General features: G+C 40.4%; 1 protein-coding gene across 4 annotated transcripts in view; it reads left to right on the forward strand.

Moving 5' to 3' along the window:
* The first annotated feature begins 2980 nt into the window (after positions 1-2980).
* The window catches only part of LOC131252879 (ribonuclease II, chloroplastic/mitochondrial), a 30751-nt gene continuing 7976 nt past the window's right edge, over positions 2981-25755 (forward strand). Inside the window, exons 1-11 of one of the 4 annotated variants that reach the window (XM_058253641.1) lie at positions 2981-3496; positions 10082-10295; positions 10438-10551; positions 10619-10696; positions 10785-10916; positions 15000-15221; positions 15358-15540; positions 16353-16415; positions 16526-16632; positions 16732-16881; positions 16960-17119. In XM_058253641.1, coding sequence (XP_058109624.1) covers positions 3213-3496; positions 10082-10295; positions 10438-10551; positions 10619-10696; positions 10785-10916; positions 15000-15221; positions 15358-15540; positions 16353-16415; positions 16526-16632; positions 16732-16881; positions 16960-17119 — 1707 coding nt within the window. In that variant the 5' untranslated portion in view covers positions 2981-3212. Of the gene's footprint in view, positions 3497-10081; positions 10296-10433; positions 10552-10618; positions 10697-10784; positions 10917-14999; positions 15222-15357; positions 15541-16352; positions 16416-16525; positions 16633-16731; positions 16882-16959; positions 17120-25755 lie in introns of all 4 variants that reach the window. The other 3 variants (XM_058253642.1, XM_058253643.1, XM_058253644.1) reach the window with 3 other exon arrangements.

Consider the following 25755-nt stretch of genomic DNA (forward strand, 5'->3'; position numbering starts at 1 on the left):
CTTGGTTCTCCATGTTTGATTTTTTCTTTCTCAAAATGGCTATATTGAAAATTGATCCCCACTAATTCATTGTATGAAAGGGCTTAGTTCTTCATGCTTGATTTTTCCTTTTTCAAATGGCGACATTGAAAAATTAATTCCAATTAATTCATTGGATGAAGGGGCTTCACTCTTCATACTTGAATTTTTCCTTTCTCAAAGGGTGACATTAAAATTTGTTCTCCATTATTTTATTGTATGAAGGGGGCTTGGTTTTTCATGCTTGATCTTTCATTTTTCAAAGGGTGACATTGAAAATTGGTCCCCATTAATTGATTGCATAAAGGGAGCTTTGTTCTTAAATATTGATTTTTTCATTTCTCAAAGAGTAACACTGAAATTTGCTCTTCATTAATTCACTGCATGAAGGAGGCTTCGTTCTACAGGCTTGATTTTTTATTTCTTAAATGGTGACATGAAAATCAAGTCATATTGATTCACTGCATGAAGGGGCTTGCTTTTTTATGGTTGATTTAAAAAAAAATAATCCAAAAGACACATTGAATGCAAGTGTGTGTTTGCAATACGTGGTGGATCGCCGATACACATTGTGGATCGCCGATAGTAACTGTGGGTCACCAGTACCCAGCGGTACCGGTGACCCATAGTTATTATCGACGATCCACAGTATGTATCGGCAATCCAATGCATAAAATATAAAAGTGCGGTGACTACATATGTGAAAGGATGGTCAAAAGAGCACAAAACAAATGACATCTTAATTTCTCACATTTCACATCGATTCATATCGAGAGGTGTAGTCGGACAAGTCCACAGCAGTATGCGATAATTGCTCCTTCCACTAATCTGTTTTAAGCTCTTCTTGATCATGATGGGCAAGTAAACTCACATAAAGTTCCTATCCCCTATTTAAGAGATATTTAGATCTTTCCGCTAATTCGATTGAAAATAGTGCTACATGACGAGCTTTGTGGAGCGCAAATCTAACTTCATGAGGATGACCTTCCAGTTATGCAAGGTGGCCATCTATTCTGATTTGACGTTTCCATCTGTGTATGGGCATGACAAATTGCCAGACAACATGTCGACCATTACAATAATTCACACGGTGGACATCTATGATGGCTTGGACACGGTTAATATCTTCTCATAGTTGTTTAAGTTGTTCTTAAAAAACTTGATGAACATGAAGCCGTTGTGTTATTATAATATAAAATTGACGAGCCCCTCGAAATTCTTAAAGAATGGCTTGAACCAGTTGTAAAATCGCTGAAAATTATTTCGCATGAGTGCATGTAGTCTCAAAGGGATTTAGTTTTTGAAAATGTGCAATAGCCTCTCAATCTCTTTATACAAGACTCAGATTCTACAAATCTAATTGAAAAATAGAAATCATGAAAATAAAGACATGGCGTGCAATGTCGGAAGCCATAACAAAAGAGATTACTTTTTATAACGAGAATAGCAAGTTGAAAGGTTGTGATTAAAAATGATTGATGGTTAGCATATAATGCAATTGAATAACAAGCATTTAATGAGGATCATCAATACAAACTGTAGATTACCGATAGTCAATGCGGATTGGTGCCTATTGGCAATCCTCACTGCATAGCCTTTTTCAAAATAAGAAAAAGAAAAAAAAATAAATTCCTACTTTATATATGAGACCACCATACTCTCCACCATTCATACGAATATTGAATCTTATTCCATTTCAGAAACTCCAACCATTCATACAAAAAAAGAAAAAGAAAAAGAAACAACTTTAAAAGGAATGGAACCACCACACCACCATAACAGTGTGGTGTTTGTTCGTGTAACTACCAATAGTCGAAGAAGCTTTGGCTCCCGCAGCAAAGGCCCCACCTTTTGAACCAATCCCATGAAGTATCCCACTGGATTGTCGTCAAGAGCTTTGGCTTTTCGTTGTCATCCCCTTGCGCGGAAAAAAGAAAAAAACCAAGAGGGAGAAAGAAAAAAAGACCAAATGGCATTCCCTACACAAGGGACTGCCTATTTAACCCAACATAAAACCCTACACAGAACTCGTTGGATAATCTTGTATTAGATCTAAGCCGTCCACATAAAAAGATGTTTTAATTTCAGTCTATTAGGCGAAGTCTTAGAGCAAAACTCATCATACATGGATTACACTGGTAGAAATAATATGAATTTAACGCACAACACTCGTGTAATTATGGGTTACAGACGACTCATAATATTTGAAATGACCCTACTATGGGTTTATGACTATTATTTTAAAGTGAACGGATTACATCGACTTAGGAGTGGCCCCAATCATTGATTTAGTGGGTCCATACCTTATTCTCAAAATGCCATATGAACTTTCATAACAAGCTATCACTGTACGAAGGCACACTTTGCAACTAAACATTTTTGTCATAAAAAAATACAAAAAATATCCAAAGAACTAAAATAATAACAACTTTAAATTCCCTGTAATGTCATAATTAGGACTATTTTAATTAATTTCCCCTACAGATAGTTTTAGATGAGAACCCGTGACATCTCAGTGGTTGATTAGCTGACAGTGGGCCCACCTTGATGTATATGTTTTATATCCTCACCATCCGTCCGTTTTTCCAGCTCATTCTATAATATGAACCCAAAAACTGAAGCAGACCAAAATCTCAGCTGGACCACACCGCATTAAACAATGGTCATTCAACGCTCACCATTAAAAACTTACTAACCTCCACCATAATGTTTATCTGACATCCAAACCGTTGGTAAGGTCATAACTCACAAGGACATTGGATGAATGGAAAAAAACGAATATAAGCTTCGTCCAAAACTTCCGTGGCCCACAAAAAGATTGTAATTGTCAATGACCAATGTCTCCTGTGGTGTGATCCACCCATCTACTTATTTTTTTGGGCCCATACCCAACGAGCTGAAAAAAGGGATGGACGGCGTAGATTTACAGCATATACATAGAGGTAGGCCCACAGTCAGGGACTCACCGACCAAGCTGCTACACCGGAATCACCTGATCCGTTCTCCTCTCTACTGGTCTGGCGTACGCTCTCTCTCGACTTATCAACAAGCAACCATATTTCTCATACTCGCTGCTTCATCTCTCTCTCTCTCTCTCTCTCTCTCTCTGATAGATCTAGGTTTTTCCTTTTCCTCTCAATACGTTCATGAAATCCTGAAATCCTTTTAATCAGATCCTATAAACGAAGACGAAAATGGCTGTTCGAGCAGTAAACAGCTGCTTTATCTTCCGCTCCGCCTACTCCTCTCCTCCTCACATTCCTTCTCTCCCCGCTCTTCGATGCCGTCGCCGATGCTTCCATTTCTGTCCCTTGAATTCCCACATCAACCCTAAGTTGGGGTTTTCTTTCTCGAAATCGCGGTCGGAGAATGGCCCTGTTTTCGGTCATCACATCCGTTTCGTTCACAGCCTCGTTGATATCGTCATGGAGGAGTTGGAAGCGATGCGCTCCAGGAAGCGGATTCGCGCCCGCAGCAAGTGAGTGTTTTTTTTTTTTTTTTTTTCAATTTTCTATATTTTCTTGCTTTTTTTTTTTTTTTTTTTTCATTTGATATTTACAGTTGTTTATGTTTTTTAGTAGATATTTATTTTTTAATATATTTATTTTTGTTATTGCTGCTTTTCTTGGTTGGTATTCAAAGTTCTTTATGCCTTTTTAATAGATATTTAAAAAGTATTTCATTAGCATTCGGTTTTTTTTTTTTGCTTTCCCAATAGAGCTGGGCCTGTCATTCTTTTGCTTGGCCCAGCAATTGAAAGGTGGGGATGTCTTTTTGAAATCCGAACCGTTCATCTGAAGGGTGTCCCATAAAGATAACTCCCCATCTTTAGCTGTTCAACCGTAGGCTTGTCTGTGGATGGTGGGTACGTATAAGGGTGACTGCTGAAGTGGGAAAATCTCCACTAATACGACTATCAAGATGAATTTTCTAATATTGGGAACTTGATTGGAGTTGCTAAGGGCCTGTTTGGATGAACCCAGAATGAGAATGCGGTGGAATGCAGCTGTGTTTCATTCAAAGCCATGTGGCTGATTCTAAAAAAATTAGCTCCAAAATGAGGACAGGGTGACAATTAGCCACAAAATGCGGATGGATGCCAACCATCATGGCTGGATTGGATTTCACACGCACAAAATGGTGGGCCCTACATACCTAATTTGTGTTATGTTCCTCAAATAGTCCACTGGATGAAACAAATATCATGTAGTTATGGCTACAAAAATGACTGTCTAGGTTAGAAATTAAAAAGGATTTGGGAAAGTTGAAGAATAATGGAAAGAAGGGAGTAGAGCACTGCTGGTAGCCCTATTCGAATACCCAAGGTTGTTTCTTGTATTAGATGGATGAGAGCTAGGGGAATGGTTCCATATCACTCTGATGAAGAGGGACTGGGAATGGTTTGCACAATTGTGGGAAATGTGTGATTTGGCATCTTCCCATTGGTGAGTTATTTCCTTTGAATCAAGGAGTGTCTCTATGATTACCATGTGGATGTAGAGTTTTTAGGTATGAATTTTCACATTTCCCTTTGGTGTGTCCCACTAGAGTGTCAAATCCAGTGTTCATAGTATCAATATTGTTACATGTATTGCTAGCTAGGGATACTGAATCATGTATCAATATCGCTGATATTATCGCTGATACTCAGAAATGTATCGCTAACTGAGGGAAACATTGGGCAAACATGAAGAAATGGTGGAATTTCTCAATGAAACATCAAGAGATGCTAAAACACATATTTGCATATTTAGGAATCAAATAGTTGCAAAAAATATGCATACATAATAAGTTTCTCTTTAATGGAGGTCTAAAAGCATGCAACGCTGTCTCAGGGAAACATTAGAGAAACATGGGGAAAATAGTGGAATTTTTCAATAATACTTCAGGAGATGCTAAAATGCCATATTTGCATATTTAAGAACAAAATAATAGTGAAAAAGATGCATATTTGCATATTTAGGAATCAAATAATAAGTTCTCTTTAATGGAGACTAAAAGCATGAATCGTTGGCTTAGGGAAATATGGATAAAATGGTGGATCCATCCATCCATGCATGCACATACATATTACATACAAACACACATGCATGATCCATTCATCCATATGTGCACGCACACACACACACACACATCCATCCGTCCATCCAACCAACCATCCATCCATCCATGCATACATACAAACATGCATATTATCTTACAACTATGTGCCCATAAAAAAATTGAAATGGAAATTCTTTTAATAAACATATTTTATTTATTTATTTATTATTATTATTTTTTTGCGATATTGATGCATTGGCGATATTGTCAAAATATCGCTGATGCAGTGGTGATACAAGCGACACCTGGAATTTACATAGTTGAAAATATTGTTGATACAAGAAATGCCCGGAATTTACACAGTCGAAAATATTGGTGATACATTGGCGACAAGTTTACTTCGGACTCAAAATATTGCAAAAGACAATAGTGCATGCAAAATTTCTATTGTATAGGGGCCCAAACTTTGCATTGTTGGAGAAAAATAATTGATTAATAAATATGATTTTAATGTACTAATTTTTAAGAAGTAATGCATTAATTCACCACATGCAAAATATTGAATTCAACATCCCTACGACAAAAAAATATTTATGTAATAAATATGATTTTAATGCACTATTTTAAAGAAGTAATGCATCAATTCTACACATATAATGCTCTAAGGTTTTTTTTTTTTTTTTCCCTAGAAATTTATAGGCATCATCAATATTATTGATAATATTGATGATATTATCGTATTTATAAAGAAAATTGGCAATATTATTGCATGTCAATACAAATGTATTTATTTCAAATGGTTTTTACTGATATCTTGCGATATTGAAATATTGTGCGTATGAACTATGAACGATAGTATTGATAATATTGACCGATTTGTTGTAAATTTTACATTATACCTTGTATATATTGTTGTTTTTTGTTGTTGTTGAGGATTTGTATATATTATTTTGATTATTTCGGTGATACTAGAGCACGACTTATGATCATGTAACTTGGGAATTCTTAGTGCATGATCTTGGTATGATGGGCTTTGGGAATTATGTGGTTGCATGGATGTTGGAGTCCATCTCCTCGGTGTCATTCTCGATTTTGGTGAATGGGTTGCCTGCTGGTTATTTCTAGTTCTAGAGGGCTATGTCAAGGATATCCGCTGTTAGCCTATCCCTGTTATGTTTTCTGTGGTAGCAGAAGGTTTGAACTTACTCATGACGGGAGCACTGGAAATTGGGCTGATTAAGGGGCTATTTGCATTGGTGGAAACAAAAAAGAAGATGAGGAAAGGAAAACGTCACATCTGAGAAAACTGTGGAAAAGGAAAAAATTTCTTTTCTTTGGTTTGAGAGTAAAAAAGGAAATGGCCCTTTAATGAGGAAATATGAGGAAAAGGAAAGCTATTTCCTTAGTCATCTTGTCTTTCGCAAATGAGAGAAACCGTCACATCTAAGGAAATTGATTTCTTTTCCTCAGTTAGTTGTTTATTTCCACCAATCCAAACAGCTCTTAAAGGTTTTCAAGTTGGAATCTGGTGCTGGAAATCACACACCTCCAATTTGCAGTTGGTACCCTTATCCTTTTTGAGGTGTCGATGGAATAGATGGGCAATTTGAGAGGCATTCTAAGGTGTTTTGAAGGAATTTTGGCCTTGCGGGTCAATCTTTAAAAAGTGCTATAGCCAAATGGTTGTTGCCTTACTGATACGAGTATCGACCATATCGGTCAATTTTTTTCACCTAAAAAAATCTGGAAAAATACCAAAAAAATCCCAATTAATCTAAATATTCCACACACACACACACACACACACACATATATATATATATATATGTTTGTTTTTGTTTTGAACATGTTTATGCTGGCGTAATGTCCACTCTTTGGTGAGTGTTGTCCGTGCATGTCTGACAATTTTATCAACCTAACAAGCTTAGATTGATCTCAAATTGGCCAACAATTCATGCAAGTTATATCACTCATCACACTAATGCACGTTCCTATGCATTTAACATCGTTCCCCCAAAGAAATTTTAAGAAAAAATTGATATTAAATTCGGATGAATGATGTCGTCAATTTAGGGGGCCATTCGAATGCCCTTTAAATAGTTCCGAAATTCATGTATGTATGGAATTCATCCCATTAACACATGTATGTAAGAAGATGTGGAAACACAAGCAATGCATTCAAAAGCAAAAGAAGAATCACTAGATCAGGTTACATACATGTTCGATTTTATGTTTGGACATAGATTTCAACTGATTTGTAAGAAATTGGAAAATTTTTATTTTTTTCGATTTAACGCAACTTGGCTCATCTCCTCCAAATCTCGAAATTGAAGCTCCCAATCCATGATTTTTTATGCAAAACATGAAAAAAGTAATGGATTTGTAACAATTTGACATTGATTTAAAATGATTTACAGAAAAAAGGATCGAAAATAAAAAATGCTCACCGGATCGAACATATGGGATGTATACCACTACTTGTGCGTTTCGTATCGCACAGGTGAGATACAAGATATATGGATACAAGATATATTGTGGGATATATCGGCCGATATCATCGATACTTAAAACACTGGCCTTATCTAATATTCTAGTATATTTTGCTTGCTGTTCAAGCTTAGATAAAAAAGTGCTATGGTTAGGTTTCAATACAGGAAGATATGGTAAATCTCCTAGCAAGTAGACTGGTATATAGATATGTGGGTCTCTTGTGTACTCTTGGGCTCCCGCTAGGAGGCAAGTTGAATACGACCTCCTTTTGGGATCTGGTTATTGAAAGAATTAAGAAAAGTTGGCAAGGTGGATAGGTTCATATCTTTCATTTGGCAGAAGAATGACTCTTATTATGGAAACATTGTCAACTCTTCCACTAAACCCTTTTTAATGCTACAACTGTTGTAGAGGACCTAAAATGAAATTCTTATGGGGAGGCAGAGAGGAAGGGAGAATAACTCCGTCTTGTTTATTTCCTTTTGTTGCAGGAGAGGAAGTAAATTCTTATGGGAGGGTAGAGAGGAAGGAAATTTGTATGGGGGCAACAGGCCTATGATAGTTATACGGTGCTTCATTGAGTAAGTGGCGGTGGAGATTTGGGAAAGAATCAAGGGCGTCATGGAGGAAGGTTGTATTAAGGAAATATGGAGCCTCATGGAGGAAGGTTGTATTAAGCAAATATGGTGCCTCATGGAGGGATGGTTTCTAAGAGTTGGAAATAGCTCAAGGGGATCGATGGTGTGAAATCAATGTTTTTTAATCAACGCACGTATTGCACCCTTGGGATATGGAAACACATCGGGTATTGCATGGGAAATATTGCATGTATTGCATAATGTGTGTATATATATTTTTTGGAAACATTGGGAAATTGGTCGAATATTTCAATGAAACTTTAGGGGATGTTAAAAAATACATTAACACACACTTAGAACTCAAAAGATTATAAAAAAGCAAGTACACATGATAAGTTTCCTTTGTATAGGTCCTAAACTATGTGTTGTTTGGCAAAAGTGATGCAACTATATTTAAAATCAATTCATTTAATTTAAATCATAGAAGACAAGTATGAAAATATAACCAATACATTTAAAAGCCAAATCTGTCTTACAATGTACAATGCATTTATTTTTAAAAATATATTTTTAAATTATTTTTATATTTTTTTAAATAAATTTATTTTTGAAAATAAATAAATGAGTATGGATGATGTTAAGATCAATCATCCATTTCTCATCAATATGCACCAAGTAAACCACCATATAATCACAATTTTAGAGGATTCTTGTCTTTCTTTTATTTTTTGTCATTCAAGAAATTTACGTTAAAAAAATATAAGAATCCTTCAATAATTTATGTTCCTTCTACCTTTCTTGAGCGTAGAATCACATTGGAAAAGCGCCATTTGATTTCGTAGACCGGTGAAAAAAGACATTTTGATTTCTAATGATCATTACCACAATACATTGAGGTCAACATGATCACAATAATCTATAAAAACATCATAGAGCGCATGAAACTCATCACTACCTCGTAAAAGTGTTTGCTTATGGCCACTTTATTCCGTCACCCAAGATAGAATTGTAGGATTCATCTAAAAAGGGATTCAAGGTGGGATTTAAATTGTTTTGTTTAAGATTCGACTAAAATCGTAACAACTATGCTATTAGGAACTCTTCAAGCTAGCTATCGAGAAGGATCAAAAGATCAGGGTATTGCTTTGAGTCGATTGGGATGGGTGTATTTTTGGAACGTCAGATTGAGGAGGAATTTATTGGGTTCCAAAGCGGGTCTGTATGCTAATCTTCTTAGTAAACTGAACGGGGCACATGTGGACACTTCAACAGAGGATAGAAAACACAGAAGTGGTTGGCCAATGGGGATTTTTTGTTATATCTATCTTCTTTGTGTTGACGGCTTCTCTGATCGATCGTGAAGCCACATCTCCTCCTTGTTCAAAGTTATGGAAGGCCCCTGTGCTCCCTAGAGTCAAAGCTTTCGCCTGGGTAGCGATGGCCAGCAAGATATATAGATAACCTAAAGAAGCTAAACATGGCTTTCATTGCATCTGTATTATCCATGTATTTCATGGATGGCCTTTCCTGTGTGACAAGAGGCTTACTTGTATTTTGGGCTTCTTTTAGCAATAAAATTGTCAATTCGCAAAAGAAGAAGGTAGAATGATTTGGAGTGGGTCTCAGAGTATGTTGACTGTGCTAGCACGCCCTTCATATATACTCTTCTAATTAGTTGCATTTGGAGGAGTTTGTGTTCATATGGAACTATTAACATATCCTAGTGTTTGGCTGACTATGTAAGTTATTTTTGTGCATTACCCTATAATCATTCTGTCATTATCAATTTCATGGTTTAAATTAACATTTCTGGTCTCGTATCCTTCATTTGAATTGGACTATCTGTCTATATCAGTTTGCTCAATTTCATGTTCTGGTGATAGTTTTATTTCTAATCTTTATATCTGCTATTGATGTTTTCTTAGTCTGTTATTTATTTATTTTTTAAACAGCAAGTTATATTCTGGTCATTTCAAACTGTTCAGATTATTAATTTGCTGGTGCAGAATGGTGGTAATGAGCAGTAAGGCATTGGTTGAAGATAAACTTGAAAAGCGGGTCCTGCAGAAAGGATTATTGCTGGAGTTTCGGAAAGATTCTGAAAGGTTATTGCTAGCGGTTGCTCAGAAACCTGATGGAAAGAAAAACTGGATGGTGTCTGATCAGGTCTTCACATAAACAACTATTGCAGCCTGTTGAATAGGTTGCTAGGTGTTCAAACTCCTGTTTTCCCCCGTCTATGGATGAAGAGTTTATCAACTACAGTCTCTGATTTTTTTCCGTATATTATCTTGATTTTCCAAGGCAGAATGGGGTCACATCCTCTATAAAGCCACAACAAATTACGTATATTGTACCTGGTGTTGAAGATTTTGACCACACAGAAATCGCTGATTTTATTCAGAAAGCTCAGAGTCTCTTGGTAAGTTTATTGCTTTTTCATTGATTTAGATGTTTCCATTGTTTCATTCAGTTACAATTTGGTGTAGGACCCATCACTTCTTGAGTATGCTTGGATGGAGCTTCTGGAAAAGAACAAATCAGTGACAGCTGAGGAATTAGCAGAGGTATGATCCTCCCAGGATAAAATTTCCATTATTGTGACTTGGGAGTTTACTGGTTGTATAGATAAAGACTGCCTTCACATCTGTACAGATCATATACGGTAGTATGGAGCCTCTGGAAAGCTATAGTGCCCATATTTTGCTATCTAAAGATGAAATGTATTTCAGCGTGATTGAGAGTAAAGGATCCTGTTCTGTTTACCAGCCTCGCCCTAACGTGCAGGTATTTTTCTTGTTGCTCACTTTCCAGTCCGTGCTACAGTTGAGTGGAAAGCAATCACTTTCTTCATATAAGGGGACATTTGGAAGTAGCTCGGGAAATGGGGCAGGCGGAATGCTTACAAACTACTAAATTTTGTTCATTTCAAGCAGAACTGGGTTGAAAAAGCAGAAAAAAGGATAAGTGGATCTTTAAAAAATAAATAAATATTTACTATGCTCCAAATGCTTTAAATTTTAAATTTAGGGGCTGCTTGGATTTGCACAAAGTTGTGTCCCGACTAGTAGTCATGGACAACCCTATATGTCTATGGTCTGTCAACCCCCATGTGCATGGCAGCCGATGCACTTTTGGACAAGTAATGGATATGTGATCGTTAGACCATGGATTGTGTGTCTGTGGTGGTGAGGTGGCTACTTGTCAATGACACTTAATAATTTCTGTGCACATGTATCCATGCACATGCTTGACATGTTTCAATGTGCTATGTGACTGACCCGTCCAAGCTCAAGCATCCCATATGTGAACATGCACCACCATCAATCGTCAAGTGCTACGTGTCAATGCGCATGTGTCGAATGTGCACCAACCGATCTTAAATTTCACTACGTGTACAATCTATCTTTAAAAAAAGAAAAAAGAAAAAAAAAGTAACAGATATTATATTAAAAAGAGAGGGAATTACAAAAGGGAGGAAAATCCCGCTGACTTAGCGAGAAAGAGAGCCTCCTACAGAAAACAAACTACAATCCTTAATATTTAGTAAATTATCGGCCCATTCAGCTATATACTGCTGCACTTTCTGAAGAACAAAATCCACTGAATGCGAAGAATCGTTGAAGCATCTCCCGTTTCTTTCTTCCCAAACCGACCACCAAACCGCCATCAGACAAAGCTTCCAGATCTTGTTTCTTTGGGATCCCCGATTGGAGCCAATCCATGCCTTGAAAAAGTCTTCCATTGAAGCAGGGGCACACCAGGAGACGTTGAAGAATCTGAAAACAGCATACCACATTTGAGAGGTGAATGGGCAATGGAGAAATAGGTGGTTCACTGACTCTTCAGCTTTCATACAACAGAGGCATATGTTTGGAATGACCATTCCCCTTTTTCTCAAATTATCCACTGTCAGCACTTTCATTTTTACTACCAGCCATCCGAATACTGAAATTTTGGGAGGGACTCTGATCTTCCAAATTTTCTGAATCGAATCCTGAGACGAAGCTACCGACTTGGAGGCGATAAAATCATAGAGAGATTTTACTGAGAAAGGGGCTGACTGATCTCGCCTCCAAACTAGGGAATCCTCGCATGATTTATCTAGCTTGTAGCAACACAGGCGGCTTTGCAGAGTCACAAACTTGTCAACCTCCCAGTCGTTGAGGTTCCTTCTACAAGAAATATTCCAAGACTGATCTTCCCCAATTGAAGTGTTACAGTTGGCCACCAGAATAGAACGATTAGGGGCCAGCTGATAGAGGCTAGGGAAGTCATCCTTGAGAAGGGATTCTCCTGCCCATTTGTCTTCCCAGAAACGAGTTTTGTCTCCCTTACCGATTGCCATACTAGTCCCAGCTATAACCAATTTCTTTGAGGATAAAATACCTCTCCACACAGCTGAAGCTCTTTTTGCCGATGAATCATTGGTCCACCAGCCACCCAAAGAGGACTCATATTTACCTCTAATGATTCTCGTCCATAAGCTGCCACAATCTGAACCCAGTCTCCACGTCCATTTGCCGAGCAAGGCCCTGTTCATTATTTTCAGATCTCTGATTCCTGCGCCGCCTAGCAGATGATGTTTACAAACTTACTTCCATTTGACAAGATGAAATTTCCTAGCCTCCTTTCTATGCCACAGGAAATCTCATATAATTTTATCTAGGAGAGATAGAATGGCGCCCGGGCATTTAAAAAGAGACATGAAATAAATTGGGAGATTACACATAGTTGACTTGATTAATGTTAGGCGACCGCCCAGAGAGAGGTATCGGCACTTCCATCTGGCTAGATAAAGCTCGAATCTTTCGATGACTCTATCCCATAAGTGGAGAGGGGGCTTACCATAGCAATGGGGAAGACCAACGAAGGTGGTTGGGAGATTACCTGTCGGGCAGTCAAGACTGTCTGCATGAAGTTGGACTTCCTCATCTGTCAGATTTACTCCAAACATCTTGGATTTTGCTAGATTGATCTTGAGGCCCGAGATAGCTTCGAAACAGCGAATGATGGTTTTCAGGATGCCTACTTGATCTACTTCTGCTTGACAAAATATTAACGTATCATCAGCAAATTGGATGTGCAATATCGGCGTCTATCCCTTTCACTTTGAAACCACTGAACAGATTATGATGCTGGCCTTCTATCAGCATTCTGGATAGCGCCTCGCCAACGATTAGAAAGAGGAAGGGGGATAAAGGGTCTCCCTGACGGAGACCTCTGGATCCACTAAAGAATCCCTTTGGAGAACCATTTAGGAGGATAGAGAAGGTTGCAGATCGTAGACATTCACCTGTCCATGCCATCCACTTGACCCCGAAACCCATACGGGCAAGCATATATGAGAGGAATCCCCAATTGACTTGATCGTAGGCTTTTTCGATGTCAAGTTTACAGATGAGGCCCTTACTACCAGCCTTGTGGCAAGAATCCAAGCATTTGAGGGCGATAAGGGCGCTATCAGTTATTTGCCTGTCAGGAATGAAGGCGTTTTGGTTGTCAGAGATGATTGTCCCCATGACTGCCTTGAGACGGGTAGCAGGGATTTTTGCCAAGATCTTGTAGGGGCTACCGATCAAACTGATGGGCCTGAAGTGTGACATAGAGTCATCTCCTGCTCGTTTCGGGTTAATGCTATGAAAGATGCCCCTAACTCTTTTGATAAGTGCCCTCTGTTGTGAAATTTTGCCAAGAAGTCCATAATATCTCCCTTGAGGACATCCCAAAAAGCGTGATAGAAGCTGATGGGAAATCTGTCTGGGCCGCGAGCCTTGCACAATCTGTCTTTAATTTCACTACATGTGCCATAATCTATCCTGTCCATGATCGGGGGTGTTTGATAAATAAGGAATGGAACAACTAGTTAGCAATAGCATGTCCATAATCAGCTAGCCTTTACAGCATGCCACGGATAGCTAGTTGTGGTACAACTCTGTCGAAATCCAAACAGGCCCTTGGTTATCCACCAACATATTGAACACCAGTCGCATTGGGTGCACGCCCAATGCTACCTAATTCTGGAATGTGCATCCTGCATTAACTATTACTATATACATCCTCAGGTGGCAATTCGAGTTTCCTTAGGGAACATTTGTGTGGGTAATTAAGGAGCTTCCATGCAGATGATAGTGTTACTAGTATCAGTTCAATATATATAGCAAACGAATTGTAATATCTTATGTTTTAACAATTCGTTATAGATTAACCTTCAAAACAACAACAACAACAAAAAAAAGGGAGAGAGAAAGAAAGAAGTTCATAGATTCTGGTGTGTAGTTGCTATATAGTTGCACGAAGCCTGAAGCAAAACGACAATAAATTTGGGTGCGGTAGTGGGGTAGGCAATTGTTTAAAAATGTTAGCGAGTATAAATGGCTTGGAAGCAGGAGCATGACTCCAAATCACAGTTCAAAGGAGGAGCGGCACCTGGTTAGAAGGATTGTGCTACTACCAGAGCTTTTTTTGGCATTCTCTAGTAGTAGTACTTATATTGAAAAATTGTGTGTGTGTGATGCATTCTTAGTTGGCAGTTGCTTGGTTGAAATGGGTTTAGCTAGTTACTAATTGAAGCAGTTGCATGTGGACAGTTCCATCATGATCAGTCTGGTCTGTCTTGCTGCACCCTGCTGTTGACAGGCACCATTTCACTCTGCTGTTGACAGGCCATGTTTCAAATTACAGTAGGTGTCCCTAACCATTCGAGTGTGTGTTCTGCAGACAGATGGTTAAAACAAAAAAGCACTATTGGTTACATGAATTAGTTTTGGGGCTACTATTTGCATAGTCAGAATCATCCAATCCATAGTCAATTATGTATGTTCTCAAACATTTTATCTGATTTATATATTGTCATTTTGGGTAAACTAGGTAGAAGAACTGCTGCGCAGGAAGCATGCAAAGGAAGCATCTGAAAAAGAACTTGAGGAATTTGTTCAGTTACTGAAGTCTGCAAAGTCTGTGCCTCCCCATTTGAAACCTCCCAAATGCTCATGGACAACGGAAGAGAAAATAAAAAACCGAGTAGAGTCACTTGAGGCTTATGCTATTGATGCATGCAAGAATGACGACCAAAAGAAGACAGCTGGAATGGTAATTTTTGCCGATGTCATGACTGCTCTGCAAACATCGATGCTTCAAATGCACGCCCCTTCTGGGAAGCTTTAGAATGCCAAATGCTCTTTGCAGATTGCCATAGACCGATTAACTCGAATTTTCTGTTTTGTAGATCCTCAAGGCTATGGGACTGCCAAAGATGTCATCTGCTGCGGTAAATCTCCTTGTGGATATTGGGTATTTCCCAGTACATGTCAACCTCGATCTCCTGAAGTTCAATGTTCGTACAGAATACTCTGATGAGGTTCTGTTAGCGGCTCAAAATCTTTTGTCCATCTCTCCTGATCTTGACAAGGTAGGTGTTCTGGTGATTGATTATAGAATCAGATTTTTGGACAATGACCTGTCAACAGTGAGGTTTAGGTTGATGTATTGTATGACAAATATACTGCTTTAAAGGGGAGCTTGACCAATCCATTTTCCTCATTGGAAAGATGATACCACAGTGTAAAGGATAAGGAGTAAGGGCGATGCTATGCTCATAGGTCACAACATTTGAAAGTGGACTGGCGATGATTCATCAATCGGCATGTGGCATTTATGTACAAGATCCAGACCATACAAATTGTGGGTCCTATTGTGGATGGAGCCTTGCATGAAATCACAAGCTGGATTTTGGATGGAGTATCCAAATTGCGAGGTCTATTATGGATGGAGAATAGCTACTCATCATTGGCCTGGGCATTGAGCTTGGATTTCAAGCCTGGGTCCAGCTCCATTGCCACCCTATTTATGATCTCCCAAGTCCCTATCTAAAAGAGAATTGAGAAATCCTCCATCCATACTGGGCCCATCAAATCCAGGGTTTGGATCACGAAACATGGTCCCACATGCACATAATCTTATGAACAGTAAGCTGTAATTCGTGTAGAATGCTTTTGGCTTGCGTCCTAGTTGGGCTTCCGATGAGGCCTGATACTATTGGCATGGGCTGGACTCGGCATGTTTATTTTGGCCTGACGCCAGCCTAGGCTGCCCATTTCTGCTTGTACGAGCTGGAGTTGAGACCTAGACACAGCTTGAACTCAGTCCTGCTGACTGTCAGAATATATTCCTATTTCTCTAATATCTTTCATATTGCAATCTGTTGTGCTATTTGCAATTCAGACAAACAGGAAAGATCTTACATTCTTGAAGGTCTATGCAATTGATGTGGATGAGGCTGATGAGGTAACATCAAGTGGTTTTTCATAACACATATTCTTTGGTGAATAAGTGCTGTATCGAATCTCCCGTAACCATCATATTTCCCATGCTTTGATTTCGACATGACTATACAGCTTGATGATGCGCTGAGTGCAGAGAGGCTGCAGGATGGCCAGACCAGAGTTTGGATACACGTTGCTGATCCTACTTGCCTAGTTCAGCCCCAAAGCATAATAGAGCGGTAAAGTTTCGAGTTCATGCAGAACCCCTTTCCTTATCAAAGAGAAGAAATTTTTGTAAATTAATCATGGAATGATTCGCATTACTCTTCATTGTATAGAGAGGCAATGAGAAGAGGAACCTCTATTTTCTTGCCTACTGCCACCTTCCCTATGTTCCCTGAAAAACTTGCTATGGAGGCATTAAGCTTGCAGCAGGGAAAACTTTGCAATGCTGTCAGCATCTCTGTTATTTTGCATCCAGATGGCAGGTAACTTGCACTTATTATGTTTGCCTTTTACATTGAACAATTCTTTCTGTTGCTACATCTTATGTGGGGCTTAAATAGCATTTCAGAATATACCGTATGTAACTCGGTCATCAAGCCCACGTATATGTTGACGTATGAGAGTGCATCTGAGTTGCTTCACTTGAACCTGGAAGAGGAGGCTGAACTGAAACTTCTGTCCGAGGCTGCTGCTCTTCGACTACAATGGCGTCGTCAGCAGGTTTGATCACTAATGTTTTCATGTAGTTTGATGCTAATATTCATCATATGGATCTTATGATTCACTATAGAAACGTTATAAAGAGTCCATTAAGGGGCTGTTTGGATGCACTAGCACAAACAGGGGTTTCGGGTTTCAAGCTGCTTTTTCAGTTTGACTTGATAAAAACCAATGTGATTGGTTTTTGTCAAGTCAGCTTTTTAGCGCCTATTTGTTGAGGGGATGGTGAAATGGAGGTTTGTGAAGTGCATCTAAATGCACATCAAAAACCCTGGTTTGGCTCAAAAAGGGGTTTAGACCTCAAACACCCCTTTGAAGGGTGCATCCAAACAGGCACTAAGGCCTTGTTTGTGATCAGGGAAATAAGCATATGGATTTGATGAATCCATGAACTTGTCAAATTCATGGATTTGCATTTGATTTGGATTTGGCAGATCCCAAAGTCCACTGTTAGGGAACCAAGCTACAAACCGATAGATTTGGGAGCATTTCTTGTGTTGTCAGAGCATTTATCGCTATAGAATAACTTTGATTGCTTTCAAGCATCTCATTTAATGAATTTGCAATGTCTTTTTTTTGAGAACCTACCTGTATTTATCCCAAATCCAAGGATTTATGGGGGTGTGGGCATTACTGACGGACTCATTGTCTCCTATCGAGCGCATAAATTAAATGAAGCATACTCTTAAACAAAAGAAATTCTCAAGAAACTGATGCAAGCTAGAAGGCAATGCACCTTAATACCTAATTTGAAGTTTCGGCCCGTGAAGCCTATAGCTTCTCGTAAGATTGAGCATCACACTGTCAAAATTAATCCAACATAGAACTAAGCTAAAAAACAAAGTAAGAAACTTTTCTTCTCACAACTGTTCGCTCCTCATTCATAAAGAATCATTATAAGTGATCCATCAGCAACCCACCCCCCCACCCACACACACACACACACACACACACATCCCAAAATCAAAAGAAGCGTAATCCTAACCATCCGTTAATTCTAATTCCAACCATTTTATGTTAATAGCATATCAATAAAGACCAAAATATACAAAATTCTTCCAAATGATGAGTGGCGAAGCAAGAACAAATAAAATTGAAAGTCTTTTAGTGGATGGGGGAAGAGTTGATGGTCAGGCTAAGGCGTGCAAAGCAATTGTAAAATTTGACAATTTTGACAAGGGTCTTTTAAAGAGGGAAGATTGGGAGAGACCTACACTGATAATCTTCCTTTCACATCATTATCAAATGGTGAGGAGGCCTCTCTAGAGGTAGCTTCTTTCAAAAGAGGAGATAAAGGCAGTTTCGGAATTGGGTAGTGATAAAGCTCTTGGCCCGGATAATTTCCTGATTGCGTTTTATCAAACTTCTTGGGAGGTAGTCAAATCAGATATGGTTAAGTTTTTAAATGAGTTTTTCGAGAAGGGTTGGATTGCGTCAGAATTAGGTGCTACATTTATTGTTCTAATTCCTAAAAAAGAAGGGGTTTTAAGTTTGTGGGATTTTAGACCGATTAGTTTATTCAGGGTTCCTTATAAGATCTTGGCAAAAATTTTGACATATAGGATTCTAGTGGTTCTAGCTGATGTGATATCCAAGTCCCAAGGGGCTCTGGTAGAAGGAAGGCAGATGGTGGATAGTGCACTAATAGCTCTTGAATGTATCAACCTGTGTGACAAGAAAGGAAATAGAGGAGTTATATGTAAACTAGTGTTCGAAATGTTGGTATCGCACTATGTATCGCACCCTTGGGATACAGATACGTATCGATTATCGCATGGGATATATCGTTTGTATCGCATAATTTATTGCACTTTTTGGGAAACATGGGGAAACATTGGGAAAATGGTTGAATTTTTTTAATGAAACTTTGAGGATTGTTAAAAAAGCCCTTAATACACACTTTTAAATCATAACATCTCAAAAAAAAGATGCACATAATAATTTTCCTTTGTATAGGGTCCTAAGCTATGCAACGTTTAATTGAACTAATGCAACTATATTTAAATTGGATGCATGATATTTATAAATATATCATAGTCATGTATGAAAACACAACCAATTCATTGAAAAGCAAAAGAAGAATTGAAGAAGTAAAATTTGAGAAATATACATATCAATGAGGGGGACTAGTTGTGGTCTAGACCCACATAGAGTTGCGCGGTGGCTTGTAATCATCATCTCCATCTCGACGGGGCTGGGCATAGTACTGTTGCTCCACAAATCGATAATATTGTGCCCAGGTCATAGTAGAGTGGTGCCAGTTAAGATACTCCCTGACATAATGCTGGTACTCATCTCTCTCCGAACTGAATCAATGCGCCCATTCGTGGGTACTACGTAATCGTTAGAGTTTGTAACTGATATGGATCTGGGAAGGGCACATACGAAGCTCTTTGGTATCCGTATTGTTGGTCATATCCATACTGCTGCTCATATCCCTGTCCATATGCAGAAGTGAACTCCTAACCATGGTTGAAACATGATGTGCCGTAACTGCTGGAGTCACTCGTCGCATATCCACTAGGTCCATATCCATGCCCATACTGTGGCACAGAACTTGAGCTACTCTCCTGTGTTTGTGATCCAGATTCATGTTGTGGCTTGTAACTCGAGCTCTCCTCCCTCGTCCATGATCCAAATCTAGAGCCACCTCGCCTGCCACGAACGCTTGTGTCCCTCATGCATTTTGTCAGTAGCTCCTCAAAATCTGAAAGTTTACGAGTCTTCTTTTTCTGCAGTAGCTTTTGACGCGTGTATGTCTTATTGTAAACAAGATGGGGTCGTGGTTCTCCTGGACGAGAACCATGGTCAGGGTCCTGCGTGGAATGATCGAAATTCTCCTCCTCGGTGAAAGGGCTAAGAGGCCTCTTATCCTGACTCCCACTTGCGTCGCCACCATCCCCGTCGCCACCACCACCACCACCACCATCATCATCATCCTTACTGTCATTAGAGTCATCGTCACCCTTATCGCCGTCATCATTATCATCGGACTTATTCCCTGCATCACTCTCTGACTCAGTCTTGGTGTCAGACAATGTCTCCTCGCCACGTGTCCCGCGTGATAGTGACTGCCACAGGCTGCCCTCTGGACTCCTCGTCAATGGGTCAAATGCCTCATTAGGAGACCTCTGCTGCTCCACATGTGCAGTAACATCAATCTCTTGTCTCTGCTTCCACCGCAACATGTGGCTCTGGTCGCCCATCTAAGGTATCTAAGTCATCTGACCTAACCCACTGGTCAACTGGGTCATCATCCACATTCTCAGCATGTGCATGCTCTCCGACCGTCATCAGGTCCAGTGGGTCTTCCTGCGCTTTTCTTCTTTTTTGCATGCGGAGCTACCTCTCTCGTAACTTCATATTGTAGTGACAGTACATTAGCTTCTGAAGCCTCTCATACCTAAGTCTATTACGTTTATTAGTGTGGATGAGGGAGAATGTATTCCAATTCCTTTCACAGGGTGACGAGGACACCGTTTGTGCAAGCACACGGACAACCAGTTGTTGTAAAACCTCGCAGTCGGTCCCGTACATGGACCACCAATCGCCTGCATATCATAAGATTCTTTTATTATCTCAGATTTTTCAAAATAATATTAAAGTTAAGTTTACCGCAGTAACTCACATGCCATCATGGTGTTCCTTGACTTCATCGCAGGGTGACACCCAAACATTCCAACCGCGTCGTGGAATTTAACAATCTGTTGATGGCGTATAGCAATCATAATAAATATTGAATGATTGAAATGAAGATAAGGAGATTGTAAGTGCAAAACATATTTACCTCACTACCAAAGGTGCCTTTCCCCGGACAGTCGGGAAATAAGTGATTGCACACCTCATGTACAACCCTTTTTAATGAATCATCTTCGAATAGATTCTGGCTGTAGTGGTATTTGGGATTCAAGAAATACGCTGAAAACAACATATACACATCAGTAAAACCCTCGTTTATTATTGCATGTGAAAAAAACATCCATATAGGTACTTACCAGCCTAATTTAGTAGGTGAGAAAGCGTCCTTTCCCAACGGTTGTCTATTATTACATGCACCCACTTATATGCATTGGGAGCTTTAACTATGATGGCCTCTTTCATTAGCTGTATGGACAGATACGGCGACCCCATCGACGGATTTGTCTCATTGTCCACCATCCTCAACACCACATAAATGGGCTCTAGAATACCCACAACACCACGCACGCGATCCCAGAATGAATTTCTCAGCACCAACTCCTCGATTCTATAGGTTACTTTCATCAACCTCTTTTTCCATTCTTCGTAATTATGAGAGGCGAAAAGCTCTTGTAACCCCTGTCTGTGTTTGAGAAGGCTACTTAAGGCGATATAATTTGTGGCGAACTGTGTCGCCCTGGGGCGCACTATATCGCCACCACACCTCTCGCGCATCGCAACTAATAACCAGGTGTGGTTGTATACGAAGTTTGTGATGAGCCGTGCATCAGTATTTACAGTATTCACCGACGGCCTATCCCCGATCGCCTCCAGCATGAGATCGATGCAATGGGCTGCGCAGGGGGTCCAATACATATGATACTTGCTCTGAATATCCTTTCCCGCCTTAACAAATGCACTCCCATTATCCGTCACAAACTGCACAATGTTTTTCCTCCCAACATCTTGCATGACGTTGTGCATTAGTTTGTAAATGTAGTTAGAATCTTTGATCTTACTACTCGCATCTATACTCTTTAGGAACACCGCCTGTCCCCTGGAATAGATCATAAAATTTATAACCGACATCTTCGTCGGTCCGGTCCAACCGTCACACATGATGGTGCAGCCGTACATCTCCCATGACTGCAGATATGAATCGACGTATGTCTTCATCTCTGCATGTTCATCATCTAAGTATTTTTCCATGATCTGTGAGGGTGTGAGCGGCTGCACACCCTCACCCCCACACTGCACTTCACTTATCATAATTTTGAAGTACGGGCTTGCTGCGGCATTCGCGAGGATTTGATCGTATATAAAAAACTTCGTTATAAATTTTTCAACTTTTTTCATCATATCCCCTTCACTAAACATCTCATTTATTTTCTTTTGTCCCTCTTGCCTCTTTGTACATCCTCGGATCTGAAGGTAGATCCGGCACCCGCATGCTACTACTCCTGCCCATGCCCCATATTCCTCCCCACCTACAACCCTCCCCTAATCCACCCCTAACACTCCCCCTGCTCCACTCTCCCTGCTCCACTCCCCCCACCACACTCATGGATAGACCCCTCAAATCTAGGCCTACTCGTGTCCCACCTCCTATCTTGATCCCTCTCCCACTGATCCCGCATGGACTCTTGAACTGCGCGTCTGTATTCGGGATCATCATTGCTTTCGAGATCCACTACATCCTCCTCACCTGCATATGGTGGCCGCCCCAACTCCTCCCTAATCTCCCTCTCCTGTGCATGTCGTTCATCTTTTGTCTTTACATTTTTTTTCAATATGGTCCCCACCTGTTCTCGTATATCTTGTGGGCACTTAGGGCAATCCACAACATTGCGATACCCTCTCGCTAAATGCTCCTTTAAGCGGGTTACCCCACCATTTGATACATGGCCACATAAATTACAAATACTCTTGAATCAATTATCGGGAATGGGCCGACCGTACGTCCACCCTTATATTAGGTTGTCTCTCCTCTTCCATTGGGGGGGGGGGATCAGGGGAGAGTAGCAGGCGGGGAGGAATATGGGGCATGGCAAGGAGTAGTAGCATGCGGATGCTGGATCTACCTTCAGATCCGAGGATGTACAAAGAGGCAGGAGGGACACAAAAGAAAATAAAAGAGGTTTTTAGTGGAGGGGATGCGAGGAAAAAAGTTGAAAAATTTATAGCGAAGTTTTTTATATACGATCAAATCCCCGCGAATGCCGTAGCAAGCTCGCACTTCAAAAATATGATAAGTGAAGTGCAGCGTGGGGGCAAGGGTGTGCAGCCGCCCACACCCTCACAGATCATGGGGAAGTACTTGGATGATGAACATGCAGAGATGAAAACATACGTCGATTCGTATCGGCAGTCATGGGAGATGTACGGCTACACCGTCATGTGTGACGATTGGACCGAAGCAACGAAGATGTCGGTTATAAATTTTATGGTCTATTCCAGGGGACGGGCGGTGTTCCTAAAGAGTATAGATGCGAGTAGAAAGATTAAAGATTCTAACTACATTTACAAACTAATGCACAACGTCATGCAAGATGTTGGGAGGAAAAACATTGTGCAGTTTGTGACGGACAATGAGAGTGCATTTTTTAAGGCGGGGAAGGATATTTAGAGCAAGTATCATATGTATTGGACCCCCTGCATAGCCCATTGCATCGATCTCATGCTGGAGGGGATCGGGGATAGGCCGTCGGTGAAGACTGTAATTACTAATGCACGGCTCATCACAAACTTTGTATACAACCACGGCTGGTTATTAGCCGCAATGCACGAGAGGTGTGGTGGGGATATGGTGTGCTCCAGAGCGACGCGGTTCGCCACAAATTATATCGCCTTAAGTAGCCTTCTCAAATACAGACAGGGGTTACAAGAGCTTTTCGCCTCTTATGATTATGAAGAATGGAAAAAGAGATTGACGAAAGTAACCTATAGAATCGAGGAGTTGGTGCTGAGAAATTCATTTTAGGATCGCGTGCGTGGTGTTGTGGGTATTCTAGAGCCCATTTATGTGGTGTTGAGGATGGTGGACAATGAGACAAATCCGTCGATGGGGTCGCTGTATCCGTCCATACAGCTGATGAAAGAGGCCATCATGGTTAAAGCTCCCAATGCATATAAGTGGGTGCATGCAATAATAGACGACCGTTGGGAAAGGACGCTTTCTCACCCACTACATCAAGCTGGTAAGTACCTATATGGATGTTTTTTTTCCACATGCAATAATAAACGAGGGTTATACTGATGTGTATATGTTGGTTTCAACATATTTCCTGAATCCCAAATACCACTACAGTCGGAATATCTTCAAAGATAATTCATTAAAGAGGGTTGTACATGAGGTGTACGATCACTTATTCCCCGATTGTCCGAGGAAAGGCACCTTTGGTAGTGAGGTAAATATGTTCCGCACTTACATTCCCCTTATCTTCATCTCAACCATTCAGTACTTATTATGATTGCTATACGCCATCAACTGATTGTTAAATTCCATGACGCGGTTGGAATGTTTGGGTGCCACTCTGCGGTGAAGTCAAGGAACACCATGATGGTATGTGAGTTACTGCGGTAAACTTAACTTTTATATTATTTTGAAAATTTTAAGATAATGAAAGAATCTTATGATATGCAGGCGATTGGTGGTCCATGTACGGGACCGACTACGAGGTTTTACAAGGACTGGCTATTCGTGTGCTTGCACAGACGGTGTCCTCGTCACCCTGTGAAAGGAATTGGAGTACATTCTCACTCATCTACACAAATAAACGTAATAGACTAGGGTATGAGAGGCTTCAGAAGCTACTGTACTGTCACTACAATATAAAGTTATGAGAGAGGTTGCTCCGCATGGAAAGAAGAAGAAAAGCGCAGGAAGACCCACTGGACCTGATGACAGTCGGACAGCATGCATATGTTGAGGATGCGGATGATGACCCAGTTTACCAGTAGGTTTGGTCAGATGACTTGGATACCTCGGATGAGCGACCAGAGCCATATGTTGCGGCGGAAGCAGAGACACAAGGGATTGATGTTAACGCACATGTGGAGCAGCAGAGGTCTCCTAATGAGGCATTCGACCCATTAACGAGGAGTCTGGAGGGCAGCCTACGGCAGTCACTATCACGCGGGACACGTGGCGGGGAGACATTGTCTGACACCGAGACTGAGTCAGAGAGTGATGTGGGGAATGAGTCCGGTGATGATGATGGCGGCGATAAGGGTGACGATGACTCTAATGACAGTAAGGATGATGATGATGATGGCGACGGGATGGTGGCGACGCGGGTGAGAGTCAGGATAAGATACCTCTTAGCCTTTTCACCGGGGAGTGGAATTTCGATCATTCCACGCAAGACCCTGACCATGGTTCTCGTTCAGGAGAACCATGACCCCGTCTTGTTTACAATAAGACATACACGCGTCAAAAGCTACTGCAGAAAAATAAGACTCATAAACTTTCAGATTTTAAGGAGCTGCTTGCAAAATGCATGAGGGACACAAGCGTTCGTGGCAGGCGAGGTGACTCTAGATTTGGATCACGGACGAGGGAGGGGAGCTCAAGTTATAGGCCACAACATGAATCTGGATCACAAACACAGGAGAGTAGCTCGAGTTCTGTGCCACAGTATGGGCATGGATATGGACCTAGTGGATATGCGACGAGTGACTCTAGCAATTACGCACATCATTTTTCAACAATGGTCAGGAGTTCACTTCTGCATATGGGCAGGGATATGAGTAGCAGTATGGATATGGCCAACAATATGATACCAAGTAGCTTCATATGTGCCATTCCTAGATCCATATCAGTTACAGACTCTGACGATTACGCAGTACCTACGGATGGGCTTATTGATTCAGTTCGGAGAGGATGAGTACCAACGTTATGTCAGGGAGTATCTTAACTGGTACCACTCTACTATGACCTGGGCACAATATTGTCGATT

Source organism: Magnolia sinica, chromosome 8 (genome assembly GCF_029962835.1).
Source record: "Magnolia sinica isolate HGM2019 chromosome 8, MsV1, whole genome shotgun sequence".
Lineage (NCBI taxonomy): Eukaryota > Viridiplantae > Streptophyta > Magnoliopsida > Magnoliales > Magnoliaceae > Magnolia > Magnolia sinica.